This window comes from Pogoniulus pusillus, chromosome 13 (genome assembly GCF_015220805.1).
Source record: "Pogoniulus pusillus isolate bPogPus1 chromosome 13, bPogPus1.pri, whole genome shotgun sequence".
Lineage (NCBI taxonomy): Eukaryota > Metazoa > Chordata > Aves > Piciformes > Lybiidae > Pogoniulus > Pogoniulus pusillus.
The window spans coordinates 9,398,377-9,419,688 of record NC_087276.1 but is presented as its reverse complement, the minus strand read 5'-3'; the positions used below and the strand labels follow the sequence as shown (position 1 = coordinate 9,419,688).

The 21,312-nt window shown below is 47.5% G+C and overlaps 1 protein-coding gene across 2 annotated transcripts in view; it reads left to right on the top strand.

Annotated features, from left to right (window-relative positions):
- Positions 1 to 21,312, top strand: part of CCDC50 (coiled-coil domain containing 50) — a 48,198-nt gene that overhangs the window by 16,740 nt on the left and 10,146 nt on the right. Inside the window, exons 2-6 of one of the 2 annotated variants that reach the window (XM_064152924.1) lie at positions 4,572 to 4,634; positions 6,066 to 6,189; positions 13,467 to 13,557; positions 16,199 to 16,307; positions 20,197 to 20,898. In XM_064152924.1, the coding sequence (XP_064008994.1) occupies positions 4,572 to 4,634; positions 6,066 to 6,189; positions 13,467 to 13,557; positions 16,199 to 16,307; positions 20,197 to 20,898 (1,089 nt within the window). The remainder of the gene's footprint in view (positions 1 to 4,571; positions 4,635 to 6,065; positions 6,190 to 13,466; positions 13,558 to 16,198; positions 16,308 to 20,196; positions 20,899 to 21,312) is intronic. The other variant, XM_064152923.1, reaches the window with a different exon arrangement.

Genomic DNA, 21,312 nt, shown 5'->3' with positions numbered 1-21,312 from the left:
GGCTCACACCACTCCTGGTGAAGAACTTCCTGCTCACATCCAGTCTGAATCTCCCCACCTCCAGCTTTGCTCCATTCCCCCCAGTCCTGTCACTCCCTGGTAGCCTAAAAAGTCCCTCCTCAGCTTTTTGTAGTCCCACTTCAGATTCTGAAAGGCCACAATAAGGTCACCTGGGAGCCTATTCCATAGTGTCCTCACTGGATGCATTGTCTTCAGGGATGGAGCACAGGCTTCTTTGGCCTTACTTGCAGCAGCAGTCGTGCTTGACTCCTTGCCCTGGGTCTACTCTTGAAGGGGTGCTCTGCACTTGCATCACCCCCAGACTTGTTAGGCGGTTGCAGGTGTATGTCTCATGGAGGTGCAGGACGTCTTTTACCACCTGACTTGCCAACAGTGCATCTTTGTAAGGGCTGTTCTCATCAGCCTTTGCACATGGTTCTCAGGCTGGTGGGACTTGGGAATAACGTGCTCAGATGAGTTGGAGGCACACAGCCCTGCCAAGCTTCTGACGGAGGCAAAAGGTCTTCTTGTGCCGCCTGCCCTGCCAGCAGCTCCAGCAGCACAAAGCGAGGGCTGTGTGCTCCAGCTGCCCGTCCGCGGCTTTGTAAGAGCAGCTTCATGGGAGCAGAGACACAGCCAAGTGGTTTCTGCAGCACTGCATGAATGAATCCAAGCATGTCAGCCTCCTCTGTAGTCTTCTGTGAGATGAGGCTGCTGTGTGAGAAATGTGTCTACTGTAGGTCAAATGGACTAAAAGAATACACCAAACCGAAGTCTTTCCCTGCACATGTGCATCTCTGGGAAGGATGCAGCAAAAGTCTGCTAGCATCATCACCATCATGGCCAACAGCACGGAGCTGGAACATCACAGGGTCAGAGCAGGAGATGAGGCTTTGAAGAAAGGAGTGAGGGAGGGCTGGGCTGCAGCTTGCTAGACATTTCTTACAGCAGTGCTCTCTGTGCAGAAAACACCTCTGAAAGGTTCTTCCTTGCCCTGTGCTGCCTGCCTTGTCTTGCTAGTAGAGCTCTTCAGGCAGCTGTGCAGAGACCTGTCGCAGGGGAAAGTGACACTTCCCTCTTCTTTTCTTGGTAGCTGTCAGAAGCAAGTGCTGCTGCTTGAATATGTGATGGGAAAAGCACAGCCCGTGGTTGGGGCAGACCTTTTATGGCTCTATATTGAAGTGTCTTTGTTTAGTTCTGAACTGATAGGAGTCAGACCTTCCAAGTTGTATGTGGCCTTCCAGCAAGGCAGATGAAGCTTGTTGTAAGCAGAAGGTGGTTGTTGAACAGTTGTGCTATGAAGGCAAATGTCCTGGTTTGAGTTGGAAGAGAATGAATTCTACTCAGTCATTTTTACTTCTCATCTCAGTCTCTTCTAAGTAACTGCACTTTCCTAACTTAACATCCTGGTTTTCCAGTTAGTGTCTGCTCCAAGCAGTGATAACTCTCAGTGTTTCTCTAGTTAGGACTGGCATGCAGACCAAGGCCACTGCTAAATCTTGTCTACCATGCTGGGGATGCAGAAAGTGAAAGGCTGCAGTTGCAGGGAGGAATGGACAGGAGACTCTAAAGCAGTCAGTTATATTCAGTATAAAGGTGAGAGATTGTGAGGCTCAACCTCTGTTCAGTGGCTGGTGTCCAAGGAGGATTCTCCATGTTCTGCCTTCAATCCCAAGCCATGTATTTGTGAATCTAGCTCCTGAATCTGTTTCCCATCTGCCACTCAGCCCAGTCTGGGACTTCTGTGTTAGCTCCAGGGGTGATGGTGATGTAGTTGTCCTCAGAGTTTTGTAGACATCGAGGGGCTGCAGTGTGCCCAGAAAGGGACAGTGAGGCTGGAGAAGGGCCTGGAGCACCTGGGCTCCAAGGAGGGGTTGAAGGAGCTGGGGGTGTTCAGTCTGGAGAATAGGAGGCTGAGGAGAGGCCTCATTGCTCACTACAGCTCCCTGCAGGGAGGTTGGAGAGAAGAGGAGGCAGCCTCTGCTACTTGGTGTCACGCAACAGGAGCAGAGGAAATGGTTTCAAGCTGCAGCAGGGGAGGTTCAGGCTGGATGCCAGGAACTATTTCTTCCCAGAGAGGGTTCTCACACACTGGAATGGTCTGCCCAGGGCAGTGGTGGAGTCACCATCTCTGGAGGTGTTTCAGCAGCCTGTGGACCTGGTGCTTAAGGACATTGTTTAAGATTGACTCTAATCTAGGTCGAAGGTTGGGCTTGGATTGTCTTTGAGGTCTCGACCAGATGTTTTCTGTGATCCTCTGTTGTATATTCATTTAGCCTGTATTTGTGTATCTTAGGGACCTGTGCTGGATGCTGATTTGGTCTGTATTTGTATATCTTTCACTTGATTGTTACCATTTTCATTATAGAAGTTTTGGTCTTCTTTTCAGACTGTAAATCTCTCTCATTTATTCTCATTCTCTTCTTTTTTGGAAGGGAGAAGGATTAATAGAGAGCATCTGTTATTTGTCTAGTGGCTGGCCCATCTCTTGACACTGATGTAGTATTAGAAACCACAGAAATAAAGTATCTGTGGGCAAGATTCCATTGAAATTGTGTTAATGACCACCAAGCACTCTGGGATATGTCACCTGTGAACAGTGCTGTTGCCTGCAACCCAGCTGTGGCTTTGCCAGCTCTGTGGCTGAAGCTGAACCAGCATTTCTTTATTTGCACACAGATGACCCACTGGAAGTATTTCAGAACTGGTGTGTTGTAGCCTCTTTCCTTCTATAAAAAGTTGCAGTTAAAAAAAAAGGCACCAACAAAGCCTTAATTGCACCATCCAGAATTGAACAGGATTGTCCAGCTGTAATCTTTATCCTCATCTCCACCCTGCTGCCGCTGCTTGTTCCCTTCCCTCCAGCCTTTAGGAGCTTTTGTTATCTGTAACACACCCTGCAATGCATAAAGACACCCAAAATTCTGTTGAATGCAAGAAAATAGAAGAACCAAGTGACAGACCTCTCCAGTGCAAACTTTTCAGCAGCCCTGCCTTCACCTGCCCGTGGAGCAGATGGGATCTCTGTGTATGGCAGATACGCAGAGTGAGGCTTCCTCCTGCAGTCTGGGGGCACAGGTCACAGTTTGCCCTGGGTTCAGTGAGAAGCTGATGTGCACCTAGCACCAAAGGGCTGAACCAGCTGCTGTGTGTCCATCCCTGTTCTGATATGCGTGCAGCTTGCCTTTTTGGTGCCCTCTTGCCTTTAACTTGCCTGTCACAGCAAGTTAAAAATAAACACTCAGGTTTTTCTAGAGTGTGGGCAGAGCATTCCTTTGGAAGTTCAAGTGTGAAAGTGGTAGGCATTGGCAAAAATCTGATGCTTTCAGGCTGGTGCCAAAGGGAGCTTGTTCCCTTCTCCTTTAGCTTGGTGTCTGGATCATGTTCAGTAGCTTCCTAAGAAGCTGTGCTTTTCCTTGCCAGCAGTGCTGTGCTTGATTCCCTCTGTGGGTTCTAGGTACACATTATAGAACAGAATCATAGAATGGGTTGGAAGAGACCTCCAAAGGTCATCCACTCTAACCCCCCCTGCAGTCAGCAGGGACATAGAATCATAGAATAACCAGGTTGGAAGAGATCTCCAAGCTTATCCAGTCCAACCTAGCACCCAGCCCTATCCAGTCAACTAGACCTTGGCACAAAGTGCCTCATCTTCCACTAGATCAGGTTGCCCAGAGCCCTGTCCAACTTCACCTTGAATATATCCAGGGATGAGGCCCCAAACACCTCCCTGGGCAACTTGTTCCAGTGTTCCACCACCCTCATGGTGCAGAACTTATTCCTAACATCCAGTCTAAATCTGCACTTCTCCAGTTTGAAGCCATTGCCCTCATCCTGTCACTGCAGGCCTTTGCAAACAGTCTCTCTGCAGCCTTCTTGTCGCCCTTTAATATACTGGCAGGCTGCTCTTAGGTCTTCCCAGAACCTTCTCTTCTCCAGGCTGAAGAGCTCCATCTCCCTCAGCCTGTCCTCATAGCACAGGTGCTCCAACCCCATGATCATTTATGGGGCCTTCCTCTGGACCTGTTCCATCAGGTCCACATCTGAAAATGGTTTCATGTCCAGATCCAGCATCTGCACTTGAAAAAGTCAGCGAAGCTTACAAAAGACAATTGCAAATGATTCCTGGGCTAGATGAAATGCCCTGCAGCAAGACCCTCAGAGCTCAGTCTGCTCAGCTCTGCAGAGGTAATAATGTGCAGCCTGTCTTTGTGGAGAAAGTACTGTTCTTGGACTCTTCAATATGGCAAAGGAAGCCATACTAAGCACACATGCATGCTGTTGATTTGGGGTGAAAAAGTCAGCATGGGCCTTAAAGACCATTTAAGGGTGTTTAGACCTTCTTTAAATGCAAGAGGAGGGGAGAAAGCTTTACATGCAGAGAAGTGAGTGCTGCGAAAGTAGGCGCAGGTGTAAGAGCCAAGGAAAAAACCCCAACACAAATCCAAACCTTAGGTGATGGAAAAGCATCAGAGGTCTGTGCTTATTTATGCTCACAACCCCTATAGCTCTTTTGCTGATTTGGTTTTGCTCACATTGCTAATTCCTCTGTGCTTTGTTTCCCTCTCCAGTGTGCCGGGACTTTGCTGTTCTGGAAGATCACACCTTGGCCCATAACTTACAGGAGCAGGAGAGTAAGTAGCCCTGATCTTTGGAACAAACTTGGCCTAGCACACATCTGGCTTTATTTGTCTTTGCCAAGCAGACAGGTTTTTTCTTTTATCTCATTTTTATTCTTGGTAATGGAGTCTGGATTATTATTAGTGTCCCCACTGTGCTTCAGGCTACTCGGCTTGCTGCCTCTGCTCATAGAAGCAGCTGCAGTTCATGTTTCAGTTTTGTGCTCTGCTTTCGAGTGGACTTTTGTGCCATTTATGGCAAGTGCACATTAGAGTGCACTTGAAGTTTGGGTGCTGTGAGGGCCCCAAAATACATATGTGGCTCAGCATCGTTGGGAGAATTGTTGGGAGAATTATTTGGTTAATTGTTTGGTGTGTGGGAGTTTGGCACTTGTTTCCCTGGGGTCAAGTAGGAGGCTTTGAGCTTGGGAGTCGTTCTGGTGAGACTTAGGACCCTGGTGACTCCCTGATGGCAAAAGCATAAGCCCCAGTGCTCTTTCTTTCCCCTCTCATTGCTAGGCTAGCTCAGGCCTTGTTGTTCCCCCAACTTTAGTCAGGCCAAACAAGCTGTAATCCTCCCCCATCATCACCAGATAGGAGAGTGAATCTCCCTGGGAAGAGAGGGAAGAAAAAGGGAGAGGGCTGGCTTTACTGCCAGCCTAAATAGAGTAAGATAAAAGAATTATGGGAATGAAATACCTAAGGATTACAATTTTGTGTCTTCTCCTCACTGCTCTGGACCTCTTAGAGGTCTATACTCCATGGTCCTTAAAGACTTAAGTGTCAACCCAGGACAGCCAGTGGTTAAGTGCTAATATACCATTTCAATTACACTACCATGCATACAGCTTGGGCTGAAGTTATGCTCTTGCTGCTGCTGCAACCTGAGACCACTGAATTGAAGATGGCTTTCAGTTGCAGCTCATGTAGTTGTCTTTTCTTGCAGGCAGTATCCATGTATGGTAAAGGGCTTACTGTAGCACTCAGTTGCTCTGTTGCTAAATATAAAGTGAGATTCTGGAATAGATTATATGGAGAGTGAGAGGAATTCCCTTCTCTAGAGGTTCTTGAGAACAAGTTAAGGAAGTATCTATCAGAAGTGGTTTAGGTTCAGCTCATACTTACTGGCCTCTGGTGGTCTCTTCCAGACCCACTTTATTAATCTAGGGTAATTTCCAACGGCCAGAAAGTCAAAGCCTAAACCCTGTGTGTGGTTAAGATTCACAGAGCTTGTTTTGGTAACAGACTCCCATACATCCCCCTCCACCTCAGTGCAATCTCAAGCTGCTAGCATCATTTCAGTTCAGAAATCCCCCACCTTTAGAAACATTACATACAGTTTCCCTGCCAAGAATTGGCCTGGAATCTCCCTCCAACTTACATTTTACCTTGTTCACACCATGAAGTTCTGCAGTTTGACCTGGGGGTTTTTGTCTCTGTTTCCAGTTGAGCATCACTTGGCAACAAATGTTCAACGTAATCGTCTGGTGCAACATGACTTGAAGGTGGCCAAGAAACTGCAGGAGGAGGAAGACCTGAAAGCACGTGCTCAGAAACACCAAAAAGACTTGTGAGTTTGTGTTGGAGCTGTTGAAATGCTGGTGCTGTTTGGTCAGAGTACTGAAGCCAGCTGCTTTGCCTTTATTGACTGTGGGGCTCAGGTCAATCACCCTTTTGGTGTTGTTTCCTTTTTTCCTTTGTCTATCTGTTGTCATATGTCAAGAGTTAGGTCTGGGCTGGCCACTAGACAAAGGACAGATGTTCTCTTTTAACTCCTCTCTTTTCCCAAGGTGAAGGGAAAGGGAATGAGGTAGAGACATAGATTGGAGAAGTAAAGCTGCTTTAATGAAAGCAATAACCATAAAATGAAAGATGTCTACAAATCCATACAAACCCAGCGGTCAAACCAAGTCCCCCCATGCCAACTCATGTTGAAATGTCAGTTGGGAAGTCTCAGACTGGACTGAGTGGCAGATGGGAGCTGGATTCAGGAACACATAGATTGCCTGTCCTGACTTTGATTCCAGAGTCATCCTTGAATGCCAGCCATTGAAGAGGAGGCTTGACCCTCACGATCCCTCAACTGTATGATGTATATGGAGCGCACTAACTTGCTGGTCAGTTTCAGATAACCTGTCCTGACTGCATCTCCCTGCACCCTTTCACTTTCTGCACTCTCAACATGCTACGCAAGGTTTAACAGTGTCTTGGTTTGCTCAAGAGCAAGTATAAGCAAAGGCAGTTCTTCATACTAGTCCTTAGTAGTAACTCTGAACATCAGGTGCTGATGCTGTTTGCCAAAGCATGCTGCTAACTGCAGAAGGTGCAGTTACTTAGAGACTGAGCTGAAAAGTAAAATCACTGAGTAGAATTGATCTTGTTCTAACTCAAACCAGGATGTCATAGAAGAATTGATACTAGGCTATGGTGCAGAGCAGTGAGAACAGGGTGAGTACATGGTCCTGTGACCTGTCTTGATTCTGTTGGTTGACCATGAGAAAGAGCCTTCCTGTCTGCTGCATGTTGGCAAAGCTGACTTGGCCACTGCTGTTGACTCTGGCCTTGTCTAAAGTCTGAGAAAGAAGAAGCTGCTCCATGGAACTCCAGTGTCCAAATGCAGTGAACAGCTGAAGGTCCCTGCTTGTGCTTGCAGATACTCCAGAGTGAAGTGACCTATGTTAGAGGTTTAGGACTCCTCTCCCAGGGCTAGCAGCTGCTACCTCAGGATCAGGGGGTGGAGATGGACATTATGGGCCAAGGCTTCTCTTGCAGTGCCTGGCTTCTGCAGGAGCTGTGGGAGGATGTGCATTACCCATCCAGCTTGCTTTGCAGGTTCACTCAAGCATCACACTTGGCATTTCACACTTGGCTTCTGCATGCTGTGGCTCTGCGGCTGTGGAGCTGGTGCAGAAATGCAACATGACATTGCAGAGCAAAACAACCTGTGCTGCCCAATCCAGGTTTAACATGAGTGGTTTGCTTTTGGTTGGATTTTTTGGGTGGTTTTTTTCCCTTCATCTTAGTCTTTTGCAGTGTACTGAGATACAGTAACAGTAAGGTGGTGTGACAGGGCTCAGTCAGATCCCAGTGAGACAGCAGGATGAGACTCCCTGCAAATGCAGGTTCTGCAAGGCAGGAGGCATCTCTTAGCAGCTTGCTTCCTGCTCTCTTGTGCTGGTTTAAGCCTCGTTGAAATGTTCTAATGAGAGAAATCAGATAATTGGTTATAAAAGAATAGGAATGATAAAGTCTGTATCATTCACTGGTTTGCCAAAAGGGGTAAAAAGCCAAAGGGTAAATTATTCTGCCCTCGTTTGCTTTTGAGTACTGGATCTGTTCAATTCTGTCTCAAATATCAACCATTAACCTTGGCTAACAGATAACAAGTGATCTTTGCTGATTTTCTCTCTGGGAGAGAGAGAGGGTGGCAGCAGTGTGCCCAGATGGCCAAGAGAGCCAATGGCATCCTGGCCCGGTTCAGGAACAGTGTGGCCAGTAGGACAAGGGAGGTTATTCTGCCCCTGTACTCAGCACTGCTCAGACCACACCTTGAGTGCTGTGTCCAGTTCTGGGCTCCTCAATTCAAGAGAGATGTTCAGGTGCTGGAACATGTCCAGAGAAGGGCAACAAAGCTGGTGAGGGGCCTGGAGCACAGCCCTGTGAGGGGAGGCTGAGGGAGCTGGGGGTGTGCAGCCTGGAGAAGAGGAGGCTCAGGGCTGGCCTCATTGCTGTCTACAACTACCTGAAGGGAGGCTGTAGCCAGGTGGGGTTGGTCTCTTCTGCCAGGCAAGCAGCAACAGAAGAAGGGGATAGTCTCAAGTTGTGCCAGGGGAGGTCTAGGCTGGATGTTAGGAGGAAGTTGTTGTCAGAGAGAGTGATTGGCATTGGAATAGGCTGCCCAGAGAAGAGGTGGAGGCTGCCCCTCCCTGGAGGTGTTCAAGAAAAGCCTGTCTGAGACAGTTAGTGCCATGGTCTAGTTGATTGGCTAGGACTGGGTGCTAGGTTGGACTGGATGATGTTGGAGGTCTCCTCCAACCTGGTTGTTCCTATGATTCTCTTTTGTTTGTCCAGGAGGGAATTTGTATATCTGTGTGATTTCTAATTAGTACATAACTGTAAATGCATGTAAATATATTGTGTATATATGCTTGCAAATTTAGCTTTGCTGTAAATACAGCTTCATCTTACTTCCATGTTGTCTGAGCTGGTCTGGTAAATCTCAGCTGGGCAGGGGGTGAAATTTATTAACCCACTACATCTGTGATGCCACCCAGCCAGTAGAGTTGACCCTGGGTGGCTCATCTGGAAGAGGCAGCAGTGGAACAGAACAGCTCTGGTTTCCAGATGTATGAGATACATCACTGACTTCAAAGGAGCTGCTCCTAAAGGATTTGAAACTAGTGTGTAGCAACTGGCCACCCTTTGCTGTGTTCCCAACATGTGCTAGCAGCACTGGACGGATGCTTGTGTACCTCTGAGCACTTTGCTTTCCCTCAATAGTTTTGCCTTCGTTGCCAATTACAGATGTGAGCATGTAAATGACAACATAAAAACCAACTTTGTATGGCAGAGATGATTCCTTTTTTTGTGACTTGCTGGGAACTGCAAACAGTTTGCTCATGGTAGGACTCTGTGAAATGGGATTTATGAACTTGGTTTGCCAAGGCTGCTGATGCAGAATGTTGTCAGCAGCACTTCTGCTCCTGAAAGCATAAGCTCTTCTGCAGGAGTAGTGACAAAAATGAGCTGGGCACATCCTTTTGTAATTGGATCATTTTATTCACAGAATGTTAGGGGTTGGAAGGGATCTCCAGAGATCATAGGGTCCAACCACCCCTGCCAAAGCAAAATCACCTAGGGCAGGCCACACTGGAACATGTCCAGGTTGGCTTTGAAAGTCTCCAAAGAAGGAGACTCCACAACCTCCCTGGGCAGCCTGTTCTGGAGCTCCAGCACCCTCTTAGTGAAAAAGTTTCCCCTCATGCTGACGTGGAGCTTTCTGTGTTCTAGCTTACATCCATTATTCCTTGTCCTATTACCAGGTGCCACTGAAAAGAGCCTGGCCCCTTCCTCTTGATGCCCACCTCCCAGATATCTGTAGGCATTAAGATCCCCTCTCAGCCTTCTCTTCTCCAGACTAAACAGTCCCAGTTCTCTCAGCCTTTCTTCATAGGAGAGATATTCTGGTCCCTTTATCATCCTTGTAGCTCTTTGTTGGACTCTCTCCAGTGGATCTGTGTCTTTCTTGAATTATTCCTCAGTTCTTTGAATGTTCCCTCTGTCTCCTTGTACAAGATCACTGTGTTCTGGCAACAGAATTGTCCTTGCTCTTGTTGTTTTCTAGGTTGTCTAGGACAGTTTGACCCTTCAAGGTGCTGGGAGGCATAAAGGAACAGAACTGGGTGGTCTTCAGAAAGAGGGAACATAGAAAAGCTCTTTAAAATGGGGAGATGTTTTCTGTATTTCAAATCCTAGGTGCTCTCAGACTCTGTGAAGATAAATGAGAGAACAGAAAGAACTTTTCTCTTTTTAAGAATTGGGGGAAACACCAAGCCTTACTTTTATGCTTATTTAAAAGCATCTTTTACACCTAGCTGAGCAGCCTACACACTGCCAAGCATAGGAGGAAAGTTTTTTTTAACCTCTTTTCTTATGCTCAGTCTAGTTGGAAAACTGTCTTGGGTTGGAAAACTGAGCAAGTCTCATTATTTAATTGCCACTGGGCAGTAAGCCTCCAAATCTAATCCTGTGTTGTTGCTGTTCAGTGGTTCTTAGTGATTGATAGGCTCTGGTGAGACCTCACCTGGAGTACAGATCTGGAGCCCTCAATGTAGGAAGGACATGAACCTGGTGGAGCAGGTGGAGAGAATAGGCCAGGAAAATGATCGGGGGGTGTAGGAGCAGCTCTGCTATGAGGGCAGGCTGAGGAAGCTGGGGGTGTGCAGCCTGGAGAGAGAAGGCTTCAGGGAGACCTAATAGCAGCCTGCCAGTACATGAAAGAGACCTGCAAGGAGGATGGAGAGAGGTTGTTTGCAAAGGCCTGCAGTGACAGAACAAGGGCAGTGGCTTCAAACTGGAGCAGAGCAGATACTAGATTGGATGCTAAGAACAGGTCCTGACCATGAGGGTGCAGCAGCACTGAAACAGGTTGCCCAGCGAGGTGGTTGGGGCTTCATCCCTGGAGATATTCAAAGTGAGACTCAACAGGGCTCTGGGCAACCTGATCTAGTAGAGGATGTCCCTGCTGACTGCAGAGGGGGTTGTGCTAGATGACATTTGGAGGTCCTTTCTGACAGTTCTGTGATTCCATGATGTCATGTGGAATCCTGCCTGTTGTCAGGAGTGTTTCAGCTGTTGCAGAAATGTGTAGTGTTGTCTGCTGTGAATGGAGCAGCAATGACCTGGCTGCCCTGGCTCTGAAAGCTGATTAGCTGTTGCTGTCCCCTGTTTGTCTGCTGCAAGATGTATTTTAAGCATTTAACAAGTCAGTTGGTGCTGATGGACTTGGCACCTTAGCTCTGTTCACAGGTGCTGGGGGAACTGGAGACGTGAAATGCCTTGATGTGTCTGACCTTTAACTTATTTTCTACCTGAGTCTGTGTCCTCTCAGACTGAGGTCGTAAGAGATCCACTCAGTCCCACTGACAGTCTGCTCCCCAGGATTTGCCTACGCAGCTGTTGTTTTGCTGGGGACTGTGGTTGCCTGCTGGTGCCAGGTTTGAAAAGGTCTCTTTTTATATGCCAGATTCAAGAGCTAGACTTGCTGCTGTGCTAAGCTCCTGTGCCTTTGAACTGATCCCTGTGGAGTCCATTGGAACCAGTTTAGGCACACAACCCCCCCCCAAGTTTCATTATGTGGAAGAAAGAAACTGATGTTTGACTTACTGGTAACTCCAACCCTGCAAACACTGAAGAATTTCCTGAGTGCCTTCCAGGCTGTCTCTAGATGTGGGTCAGTTTATGGGCAGTGTTTGCAAGCATGGTGGTCTGGGAGAGGGAAGGAAATGTCCTGTTGTGACACTGGTTTGGAGGAAGGGGTTATAAATAATATGTGGTACCCAGTAGCAGGGTATTGGGGTCAGGCTTTTCTCCCAGGCAGCTTGTGACAGGACAAGAGGCATGGTCTGAAGCTACACCAGGAAAGGTTTGGGTTGGCTATTAGGAAGCACTTCCTCATGGAAGCGGTGATTAAGCACTGGAACGGACTGCCCAGGGAGGTGGTGGAGTCACCATTCCTGGAGGTGTTTTAAGAAATGATGGGATGTGGCACTTGGTGGCATGGGTTAGCTGGTGTCATGGTGGTAGGTTATAGACTGGACTTGATGATCTCAGAGGTTTTTCCCAGCCTCAATGCTTCTGTGACAAAAAAAAAAGAAGCTTCTCTCCCTTGCTGCTGCATCTTTCTCTTCCTTCCCTCTGCCAGATTAGGTTTCTTTTGGTGGCATTTGTCTTTCTAAAGCCTGCCCATGTGGTAGTGTCCCTTCTCACTCTAAACCACATTTCTGCTCTCTGCAGTTCTCTCATTCTTCTTCCTGTAGAAGAAGGCTCTGGTGTCACTGACTGCTCCATCCAGGCAGCTTTTCTCTCTCTTGCTACTGAAAGTGCTTCTCTACTATATTAGTTTCCTGTACCCATGTCCCAGCCTCTCTTCTAGTCCTTGGCTTCTGAATTCACTAGGTTATTTATGCCCTGATTCTTGCTCAAGCCTACAACTAGTTGCTCCCACACAGCACAACTTTGACATAGCTGAACCTGCTTCTCTTGAGATATTTACTTGGCTTCCATGATCTGCTCTTGGTAGTCCTCCCATCACCTATCTGATCATTGTCAGTGTGTTCTAGTAAGGAGAGGTCTGTCTCTTGCTGTTCCCAGTCTCCTCTTCTGTGCCTTGCCTTTCAGTAGTCTCAGCTGTGGAGATAGCTTTGGTTTTTCTGACCTGTTCAGAGCTAGTCTTTGGCTCAGTTTCAACAGTGCTGAAAGGGAGAGCTCATAATATTTCATCTCAAGTCTCCCATCTCTTTTCTGAGTTGCCCTAAGGAGCCCCTGGCCGTTGTTCGAGCCTGTTTGCTGGGCAGCAGAGCCTGTGGCTGAATACAGCACAGTTCTTGCAGACGCTTCCTGTCTGACATTCCTGAAATGAGGCCTTCCCAGTCTGTCTGCACAGATGAAACTCTTTGTTTGTGTCTCAGTTACTCCAGTACCCCTTTGTCTGTCCCCAGTTAACACCACATTGTATTGCTGTGGCACTTGCAGCAGGTGATTGCTGCTGCCACTTTTTGATGTGTGTTGCTCAGATGCCTCGTGGCACCGAATCTGCTGTAGTGTTTTGTCCAACCTCAGTGGCGTGTCTCACTTCTTGTGCTGCCACCTCCAGCCTCCTCTTGGCCTTCATACTGTGCTTTGCTCTCAGCATTTCTGCACTTTCTCCTTTCTGGCTTTCACATGAAGACCACATCCCAGAAATGCCTGCATTAACCATACCTCTAAAGCCTTTCTTCAGCACCGCGTGTATGGAAGCTCCTCAGAAGAATGTGACTGTACAGAGACTCTTATGCACTACCTTGTCCTGCCTTAACCTATGCCCTTCTTTTCTTAGCAAACTGCCTATGAATCTGATTTCTTTTGCTTTGTTCTCTCAGCGTTTGGGGACCTAATTTCTAAATTTGATCAGTAGTGAGTACAGAGAGTCCTGGTCCCTGGTAAGGATTCCTAGGCTCTGAGCTAATACCAAGAAATAATTCTTCTGTGTGTTTCAGATGGTTCTTCAGCTCTTTTTATCCCTTTATTCTAGGGTGACTGTTGCCTTTGACTTCAGCTGCCTATAATCTTTGTCTTCTTGTCTTCTAGAGAGCGCCAGGACTGTGAGATGGCTCAGGAAATCCAAGTGAAGCTGGTATTTGAAGCGGAGCAGCGCCGCAGGCAAGAGGAAAAAGATGAGGTAACCTTTAAAGCTGCAGAGGTGGCAAGGCTATCTGTTTCAGCCCTTTCAGTGCAGACATTTCTTGGTCGTTAGCCACAGGAGCTGGCTTGCCTGTGGTGTCAGTCCTTGTCCTCAGAGATCTTGCTGTGCACAGAGATTTGGGGGAGTCCTTTTACAGGAGTGAGATACAGTCCTCAGGCACAAGAGCGCGAGGCTTGTTGGTGCCGGCTGCCTTGCTAGTGAAGAGGGCAAGTGGGCTTGAACAGAATCACAGAAGACATCTGTCTGGAAGAGACCTCTGAGATCATCCAGTCCAACCCTGGACCTAGCACTGAAGGGTCAACACCAAACCATGTCCCCTAAGTGCCAGGTCCACACACTGCTTAAACACCTCCAGCGACAGTCACTCCACCACTGCCCTGGGCAGACCACTCTCATGTTTGGGAACCCTTTCAGTGAAGAAATATTTCCTAACATCCAGCCTGAAGTTCCCCTGGTGCAGCTTATGACTGTGTCTCCTGGAAGAGTCTGAAGGAAGGATCTGTTCTTACCTGACAGATGCATTAATATGTTTGTGTGAGACCTCATTCTCTTACACCATGAAGTCTAAGCAAATACTGAAAGGCTGCCCAGGTAGGTGGGGAAGAGGAGCTTGCAGCAATGAGAGTGGCAGGAAGGCCACGTGCTGTAGATGTGAAATGTGTCTCATTTTTATCAGGAAGGTGAAGTGGGCACAATACTACTCAGGTTGCCTGTGGAAACTGCATCTTTTCTTCCTGCTTTAGGTAGAGGCCTGCTGGCATGTCAGCAGGTCTCTGTAACCTGTCAAACCAGTGTGCTGACCATCTCGTGCTGTTAGGAGCAATCTTCAGATGGATGTGGCTCAAAGCAATGAGGAGTTCTAAATATTCTTTCTCTTCCTGCTGTTACATGGAAAGTTCCCAACAGTGGATGAAATGTAACTGGACTGAGTTAAGGTGCAGGGTGTGGCATTAGCATCTCTTCTTACAGTGGCCCTTCTGGAGAGCTTCAATTGAACCTGCGTCCCTTCCAGGGTCCCTCTTGGAGCAGCATTTCTTTTGAGTAGGCTCTTGTGGTGATGCAGAGACTGAACAAAATAGAGTAATACCTGTGATTCTGTGAGTAGGGCTGTGCAGTGCCCCAGGGGTTTGTCAGCAGATAGTGACAAACATCAGATCCCCTTATGGGGCACAGCATCCATACATACACCCTGCTGATCATTCTTCTGCATCACCTTTGTACTGGCCACATACTGGGCTAGTCTTGTGTTTGTCACACTGCCCTGTGCCTGCTGTAGCTCTCTGGTCTCAGTAGTAGCTAGCAGTGTTATGCCAGTGCTGTTCTTGAGGCAGAGCCAGTCTGGTGTGCAGGGATTTTCAGTGACGTGCTAAGCCTGCCTACTTAGAAGTTCAGTTTGTAAGAAATGGTTTGTTTGGATTTGCAAGTCCTGAGCTGTCTCAGTCCTGGAGATAATGTGCTTAAGCCCATGTATTTATAGACTTACTCTGCTCACTAGAAGAGGTTAACCTTGTCAGGGAAGGAATTGTATTTATTTTGTTTGTTGTGGTAGTAAAGAGCCTGAGGCATCCCCAAGTCCTCCACAAAGCTGGCTACTGAGCAGATCTCTTTGGAATCCTGAGATCATAGTTTGTACTTGAACACCCATCCAGCGTCCTTCAGTGCTAGCTTTGCTCCCAAGGGTGTTCATGCTCAGTTTGCATTTCAGTGATGCCTTTCCTGCCTGCCATGTACACTTTTACATGTGTTGCTCTATGGAAGTTCCTGAGGATTAGGGAGGCTTAAATGAATAGCATCCAAAAGCTGACATGCCCTGCTGGTATCTTCCAGCTTCTCTTCCTACCTTCAGGCTACACCCACTTATTTGTAAGCTTCTGGACCCCAAATGAGCAAGCCTCAGGGAGCCGTTTGCTGCTGCCAGGCCTTGTTGATCCATTAGTCATCTAGAAGGAAAACCAGTTAGGAAAACAGTGCTGCTCTCTTTGGTGGCATGTCTACCAAAACTGGGACAGAAGATAAACAGCTGCAGTCCCTGCAGTGCTCCAGCCTTCTGCCTCATCTGCTCTTCCAAAAGTCCCTTTCCATTTTCTTTTCCTTTAGCCTCTGTCAAATTGATGCATTTCCCTGCCCAGCACTCTCCAGTCCCTGTGAATTACAGCTAGTTTGAACTGAGTTCATGACTTTGGGAACTCTTTCCAGTCAGAAGTGTCTGCCCCTGTGTTTTTCTTTCCTTGGTGGAGTCCAAGGACAGATCCAGCCCACTCATGTGACTTCCAAATCCAACCTGAGAGCCTGAGGTTGCACACACAGTCCCATCTGGCGTGCTTTGGCCATTAAGGCTTTGCAGGGTTGTGTGCCTGTGGAACAGGAACATGCAAGTCTGCCCTGGGGTTGGAAGCTTAACAGTGGGGCTAGGTGAAGTTGGATACTGCTTTCTGAAGTGGTTCCTTGTGTCAGCCACTTATGTTGGAAGCTGCATCCAGCCCAGTGATTGAATTTTGAGAATAGCCCTGTTGTTGCTGTGCCTGAAAAGTTAAAACTATCAGGGTTTTTATAACTGAATAAATATTTGAGTAGGGGAATTTGGAGCTACAACATCTCTTTTCTTCCCCCTCTGCAGGACATTGCCCGGCTCCTGCAACTGCAGGAAGAAAAGAAGCACAAGAAGCACTATCCAGAACCCCAGGGACACACAGTCTATGAAGATAGCTATTATGCAGAGAATGGAGGTAAGTTTCTGAGAGAGAAAAGGTCAAAATCACAGCAGTAGAGGTGAATGTGGTGATCTGACAACTCCATTTCAGAAACTGCCTGTGTTGAGTTCTGCAGCATTGCATCAATTTCCAGGGTCAGGGTCAGACTTTATCCTAGAATCAGGAAATATTAAAGCCAAGCAAACCAAAACCCAAAAACAAACTAATAAAACTCTACTAAAACAAACAAACCAAAGCCCCAGACCAGTAGAGAACACATTGTTACGATTTTTGGTGTGCTGGAAGATGGCCCAAAGGACAGAGCTAGGCTATATGATCTGTGTATGTGCCACCATACCCATTCTTGCATGTTTTCAGAGGGAAAAATGTAGTAGGTGATGGTACTGATGAGCCACAATTACTTCTGTGTGACACCACAAGTGTGTGTGTGGGGGAGAAATGCAGCTGTAATTCCACACTTGCATTCGAAGAGAAACAGTTCTGTGTTCAGCTCATGGCTGCATGCCTAGAGGAATAAATGCTGCTTCATGGGAACAGCCTTTCAAAAATAACTCCTTGCAGGTATGTGTCCAAGCATTAAAATTAGCACAACTGCTTTGACTTACTGAATAACAACAAGGTCATCTCCACAGACTGTCTCTGCTGCAATCATTTGGGCCTGGACGTTGTGGAAAAGAGAGGACCCACAGCGCTGTAGCCTGCTTGGTTGGCTTTTGTGATTGAATGCAGACCCTTCTTTTAAGAGGAGAGAATCAGGGTGTGTTTAATTATGGAGCAATCTGGGGCTGGCTTTGCTGTGCATTGGTGGTGGTTCTTCTGTTCTTGCTTTAAAAAAATCCAAACCAGCCAACAATAAAAACGTGGTGTGGAAAAGAGGAGCTGCTTTTGATTAGCAAGTCATGAAGATGAAGATCAAACCTCTTCTTTCATACTTTAACACCAGTGCATTGGTGATGTTAAATGTCTTTGAGCATACACGAAGTATTTTGGTTTCAATTGGAAAGAAGTTCAAGGATGGCCAAGAAAACAAAGCACAAAGTGCAAAATAGTAACAGAGTGGAAACCTCATGACCTCAAGTCCTGCTACGTGTACAGAGCTGGGAAAGACTTTGATCTTGGACTTTTTTGGCCAACTCACAGTTCAGGTTTTCAGAATTGAATAGGACAAGTCCCTGGAAAAATACCCCACAATATAGGTAAGAGTGTTGCTGTGCAGAGGTGACAGGACATAATGGGGTTTTGGAGCAGAAATCAGCTGCACTGAGGTTGTGATGCAGATTCCCAGAGCAGAATATTTGTATGCCTTCCTGCCATAATCTCTAGTCTTGAAGGTGAGGTAGAAGCGGTTTTGTTTGCCCATACATAGTAGTGCTGCTCTTGATCCATACTCCTTAAAAACTAGAAAGGACTGGAGTGGATTTTGATGACAGGATCTAGTCTGTTGATCTGGAAACACATAAATACTTGGGATCTGTTTGTTTAGGCTTCAGCATCCTCAGTTTTTATTGTATTTATTGTCAGTGGAATTAAACACACACAAAAGCCCTTTGCTTTGTTTGGGTTTTAGTCTTGTCTTGAGAGCAAACAAAAATGTATCCACGTTCAGGAGGAATGTGGATTGAGGCTGTTGCTTCAAAGGAATCTGAGCCCTTAAAGTGAAAAAATAACTGTGAAAAGAGATGGAATTCTTTCCAGTAGTGTCTGTGCCACAAAAAACATTCCTGACATTGCTCAGTCACTTGCTGCTTGCACCAGGACCTGAAGAGTGATCTGTGGGGAAGGTGCTGCAAAAACGGGTGCTTGCTAAGGAGTTGTTTGCCCTGAGATGGCACAACAGCAGATCATTGACTCAGGCTCTTTGGCAGGCTTGTGTTACCTGCAGCAGTTCTTTCCTGCCGTGGCCATGCTTTGCTCTTTGTGATTTCTGCTGCTTGCTGTTCTCTTTGAGCTTTCCTTCATTTAAAAGATTGACTTAAATTTTAGACCTCTGTTAGTCTTGTTCAAAACCTGCCTCTTGCTTTTAGGCTGTAGTCTCTGTTGTTCAGTAAGTCACTTAGACTGATTCATTGGATATTTATTTTCTGTGAGATGTGAATCATCTAAAACTGGGCAAAAAACCCCAACCAGTTAACAAGGACTGCTGTGAATTGCTCTAACAATCCTTGGGTCTTTGCAAGTAACCAAATGGTCTGGGTTGGAAGATACCTCAAAAGGTCACCCAGTCCAACCCCTGCTGCAGTCAGCAGGGACATCCTCATCTAGATCAGGCTGCCCACAGTCCTGTCAAGCCTCACCTTGAATATCTCCAGGGATGGAGCCTCAACTACCTCCCTGAGCAACCTGTTCCAGTGTTCTAGCACCCTCAGAGTGCAGAACTTGTTCCTAACATCCAGTCTAAACCTCCTCTTCTCTAGTTTGCAGCCATTGCCCTCATCCTGTCAATGCAGGCCTTTGGAAACAAACCAGTTCTAGATAACAGTCACACAGGTTTGTTCTCATGGAGGATTTTCTCTAGACTATTTTTGCTGGCTCTGAAAGTTGCACTGTTGGCATCTCTGACTAGAGGAGTCATTGAATGGGAGGTTAATTTTTGGTATGTGTTGGTTTGGGGTTTTTTTGGCAGTGGCTGTTTGGTTTGTTTTGTTTCTCACCCCCTCAGAATCTAAATGACTGTAAGGAAGTCAGAACAGTTTATTGAAACAAAATGCACTTCATGTGCAGTGAAAGCTATTAAATATTTTGAGATACTAAATGAAAAAGTCTGAGCAGTGGAGGAGGAGAGTCTCACCCTGCTTGGCTGGGGTTTTTTTTGGTGGTGTTCTGTTTCCAATCAGCCTCTGCTTCAAGGAACTGGGTTTTTTTTCCTTCAGAAATACACCTTCCTTCTGAAAAACAGCTAAAGAGCAAACCCAGTTCACTCAGTGCAATGGTTTTTCTTAGCAGTGGGTTGATTGAAAAAGAATTTGATCAGCAGTTTGGAGGCAGACAGACTGCTGCATCCTCACAACCATGTCACTTTGCTTAGTGAAACTAAAAGCAAAGACAGTTTCCACCTGCTTTCTGGAAAGCATGGAGGAAGCAACCCTGCCAGGCTGCTGAGTAAGTGGCTTTTCTAGCTACATTGCTGAGGTCAAGAGCCTGTGCTTGGTGAAACCTTACCCTGTCCTTACATTCCCATAACCCTCTCTGCAGTCAGAGCCTAAACTTCTCTTCAGGCAGCAAGTCAGTGCAGGCACCAAAGCTTTTGGGCTTGTGAGAGATAGAGGAGAGCCTGTGGTGGAAGATAGTTGGATGCAGCAGCTTAACTGTGGTCTTGTTCTTGCTTTAAAGTAGTAAATAAAATTAACTTACAAATCCCATCCTGCCTTTCTTTCTCTTCTGCTTTATGTGGGTCTTCTTCCCCTTGTGTGAGGCTGTTTGCAGGAGACACTGATGCTCATAAACCAGGAGTCAGACTGATCCTCTGCTTGGCCCCTTCCTGGCCTTACCTTCCAGCCCTCCCACGCTGCCTCCCAGCTTTACCTGCACCTTGTGTTCTCCTTTGTAAGCCTTTCTCTGGTGGCTTCAGTATCTGTGAGAGTGTCACTAGGAGATGAGCTGCTCTGCTGACTGTTTTTCAGCCCTGATAGCATCATTTTGAAGTCCTTCTCTCCATATTGGTTTGTCCTTGACTTAGGAGGAGCTTGCACTCACTGTTGGGCTGGCTGCCACTTCATTCTGTGCTGTCCTACCAGCCTTACATCACAGCTGCCCTTCTTTCTGACCCCCTTATGCTTCCCCTGCCTTTCCAGCTTCTCTTTACCTCAGGGGCCCTCATCTGCTTCTTGTGAGTCTGGCCTTGCTGAACCAACATTAACCCTTGTGCCACTAACCTGCACCTTGTTTGTCCCCCCCTATTGCTCAGAGCAGCGCTGGGGTCGCCCCAGAGAGCAGGTTTCTGAGCGTCACAGAGCGAGTAGTGGTGACAGGGACGTGCGGCGGCGCAGGGAGTGCCGAGCAGTGGCCTCGCCGTCACCCAGCCAAGCCTCCAGGCGCAGACACTGCCCTGCGGAGCCTCGCTGCGAGTCCTCTCCGTCAAGCAAGGCCAGCAGTGGCCCTCCACAGGAAGGGAAATCAGCCAGCCAGGGAAGGTCCCGGAGACACCCCAGCCTTGACCTGCAAAGAGAAGCTGAGCACAGCGCTTCTGACTACAGCAACAGCTGGGAGCTGCAGGAGAGGAGAGCCTGCAGGGAGAAGGCTTGGAGACCTCACAGTCTTGACCTGGAGTCAGAGCGTGGACTCTCAGAGCAGGTGCAGCACAGCAGAAAGCAGACGAGGCAAACCAGAGCAAAGCACCTTCCCCATCTCGACGTGGAGCTGGAGGCCGAGCAGGAGAGCTGGCACCGGGGCAGCAGCCACCTGGCACACTCTGAAAAGCACAAACCTCATCGTGGAGGGCGCTCGGCACACAGGGCGCCGCCTGACGAGGATCTCCACGGGGCTGAGGCCAGAGACAGTCGCAGGAGGGGTGAGGAAAGAGACTGCAAAAGGACAGCCCTCAGGAGACCTTCTCCTTCCCTCCATGCCGTGTCCCAGGGAAAGGTTGGAGACCACCAGCGAGACTCAGGTAACCAAGTGATGGGCAAGGCGCACGTCCACATGGAGATGGACCTTTGTGTGCCCTGCCCCAGCGGCCAAAAGCTCTGGCGTTTCTTGGAAGAGGCTTATCCAGTATCTCTCCAAAGTGCCCACAGTGAAGCCTGCCTGGTTTATCTCCCTTGTTCAGTTGAGCTTTTTCTTATCCATTAGCATTCTTGCTCTGTTTATGTCCTGACATGTCCCATGGCAGCAAGGATAGGTAAGATGGTATTTTTGGAAGTCGTGTTCTCATTGTCCTGTGTCTTTAAAAGCAAACCAACTAAACCCAAACACAGAATCACAGAACATTAGGGGTTGGGAGGGACCTGGAAAAGATCATCCAGGCCAACAACCCTGCCAGAACAGAGTCACGTGGGTATGTGTCCAGGTGGATTTTGGATGT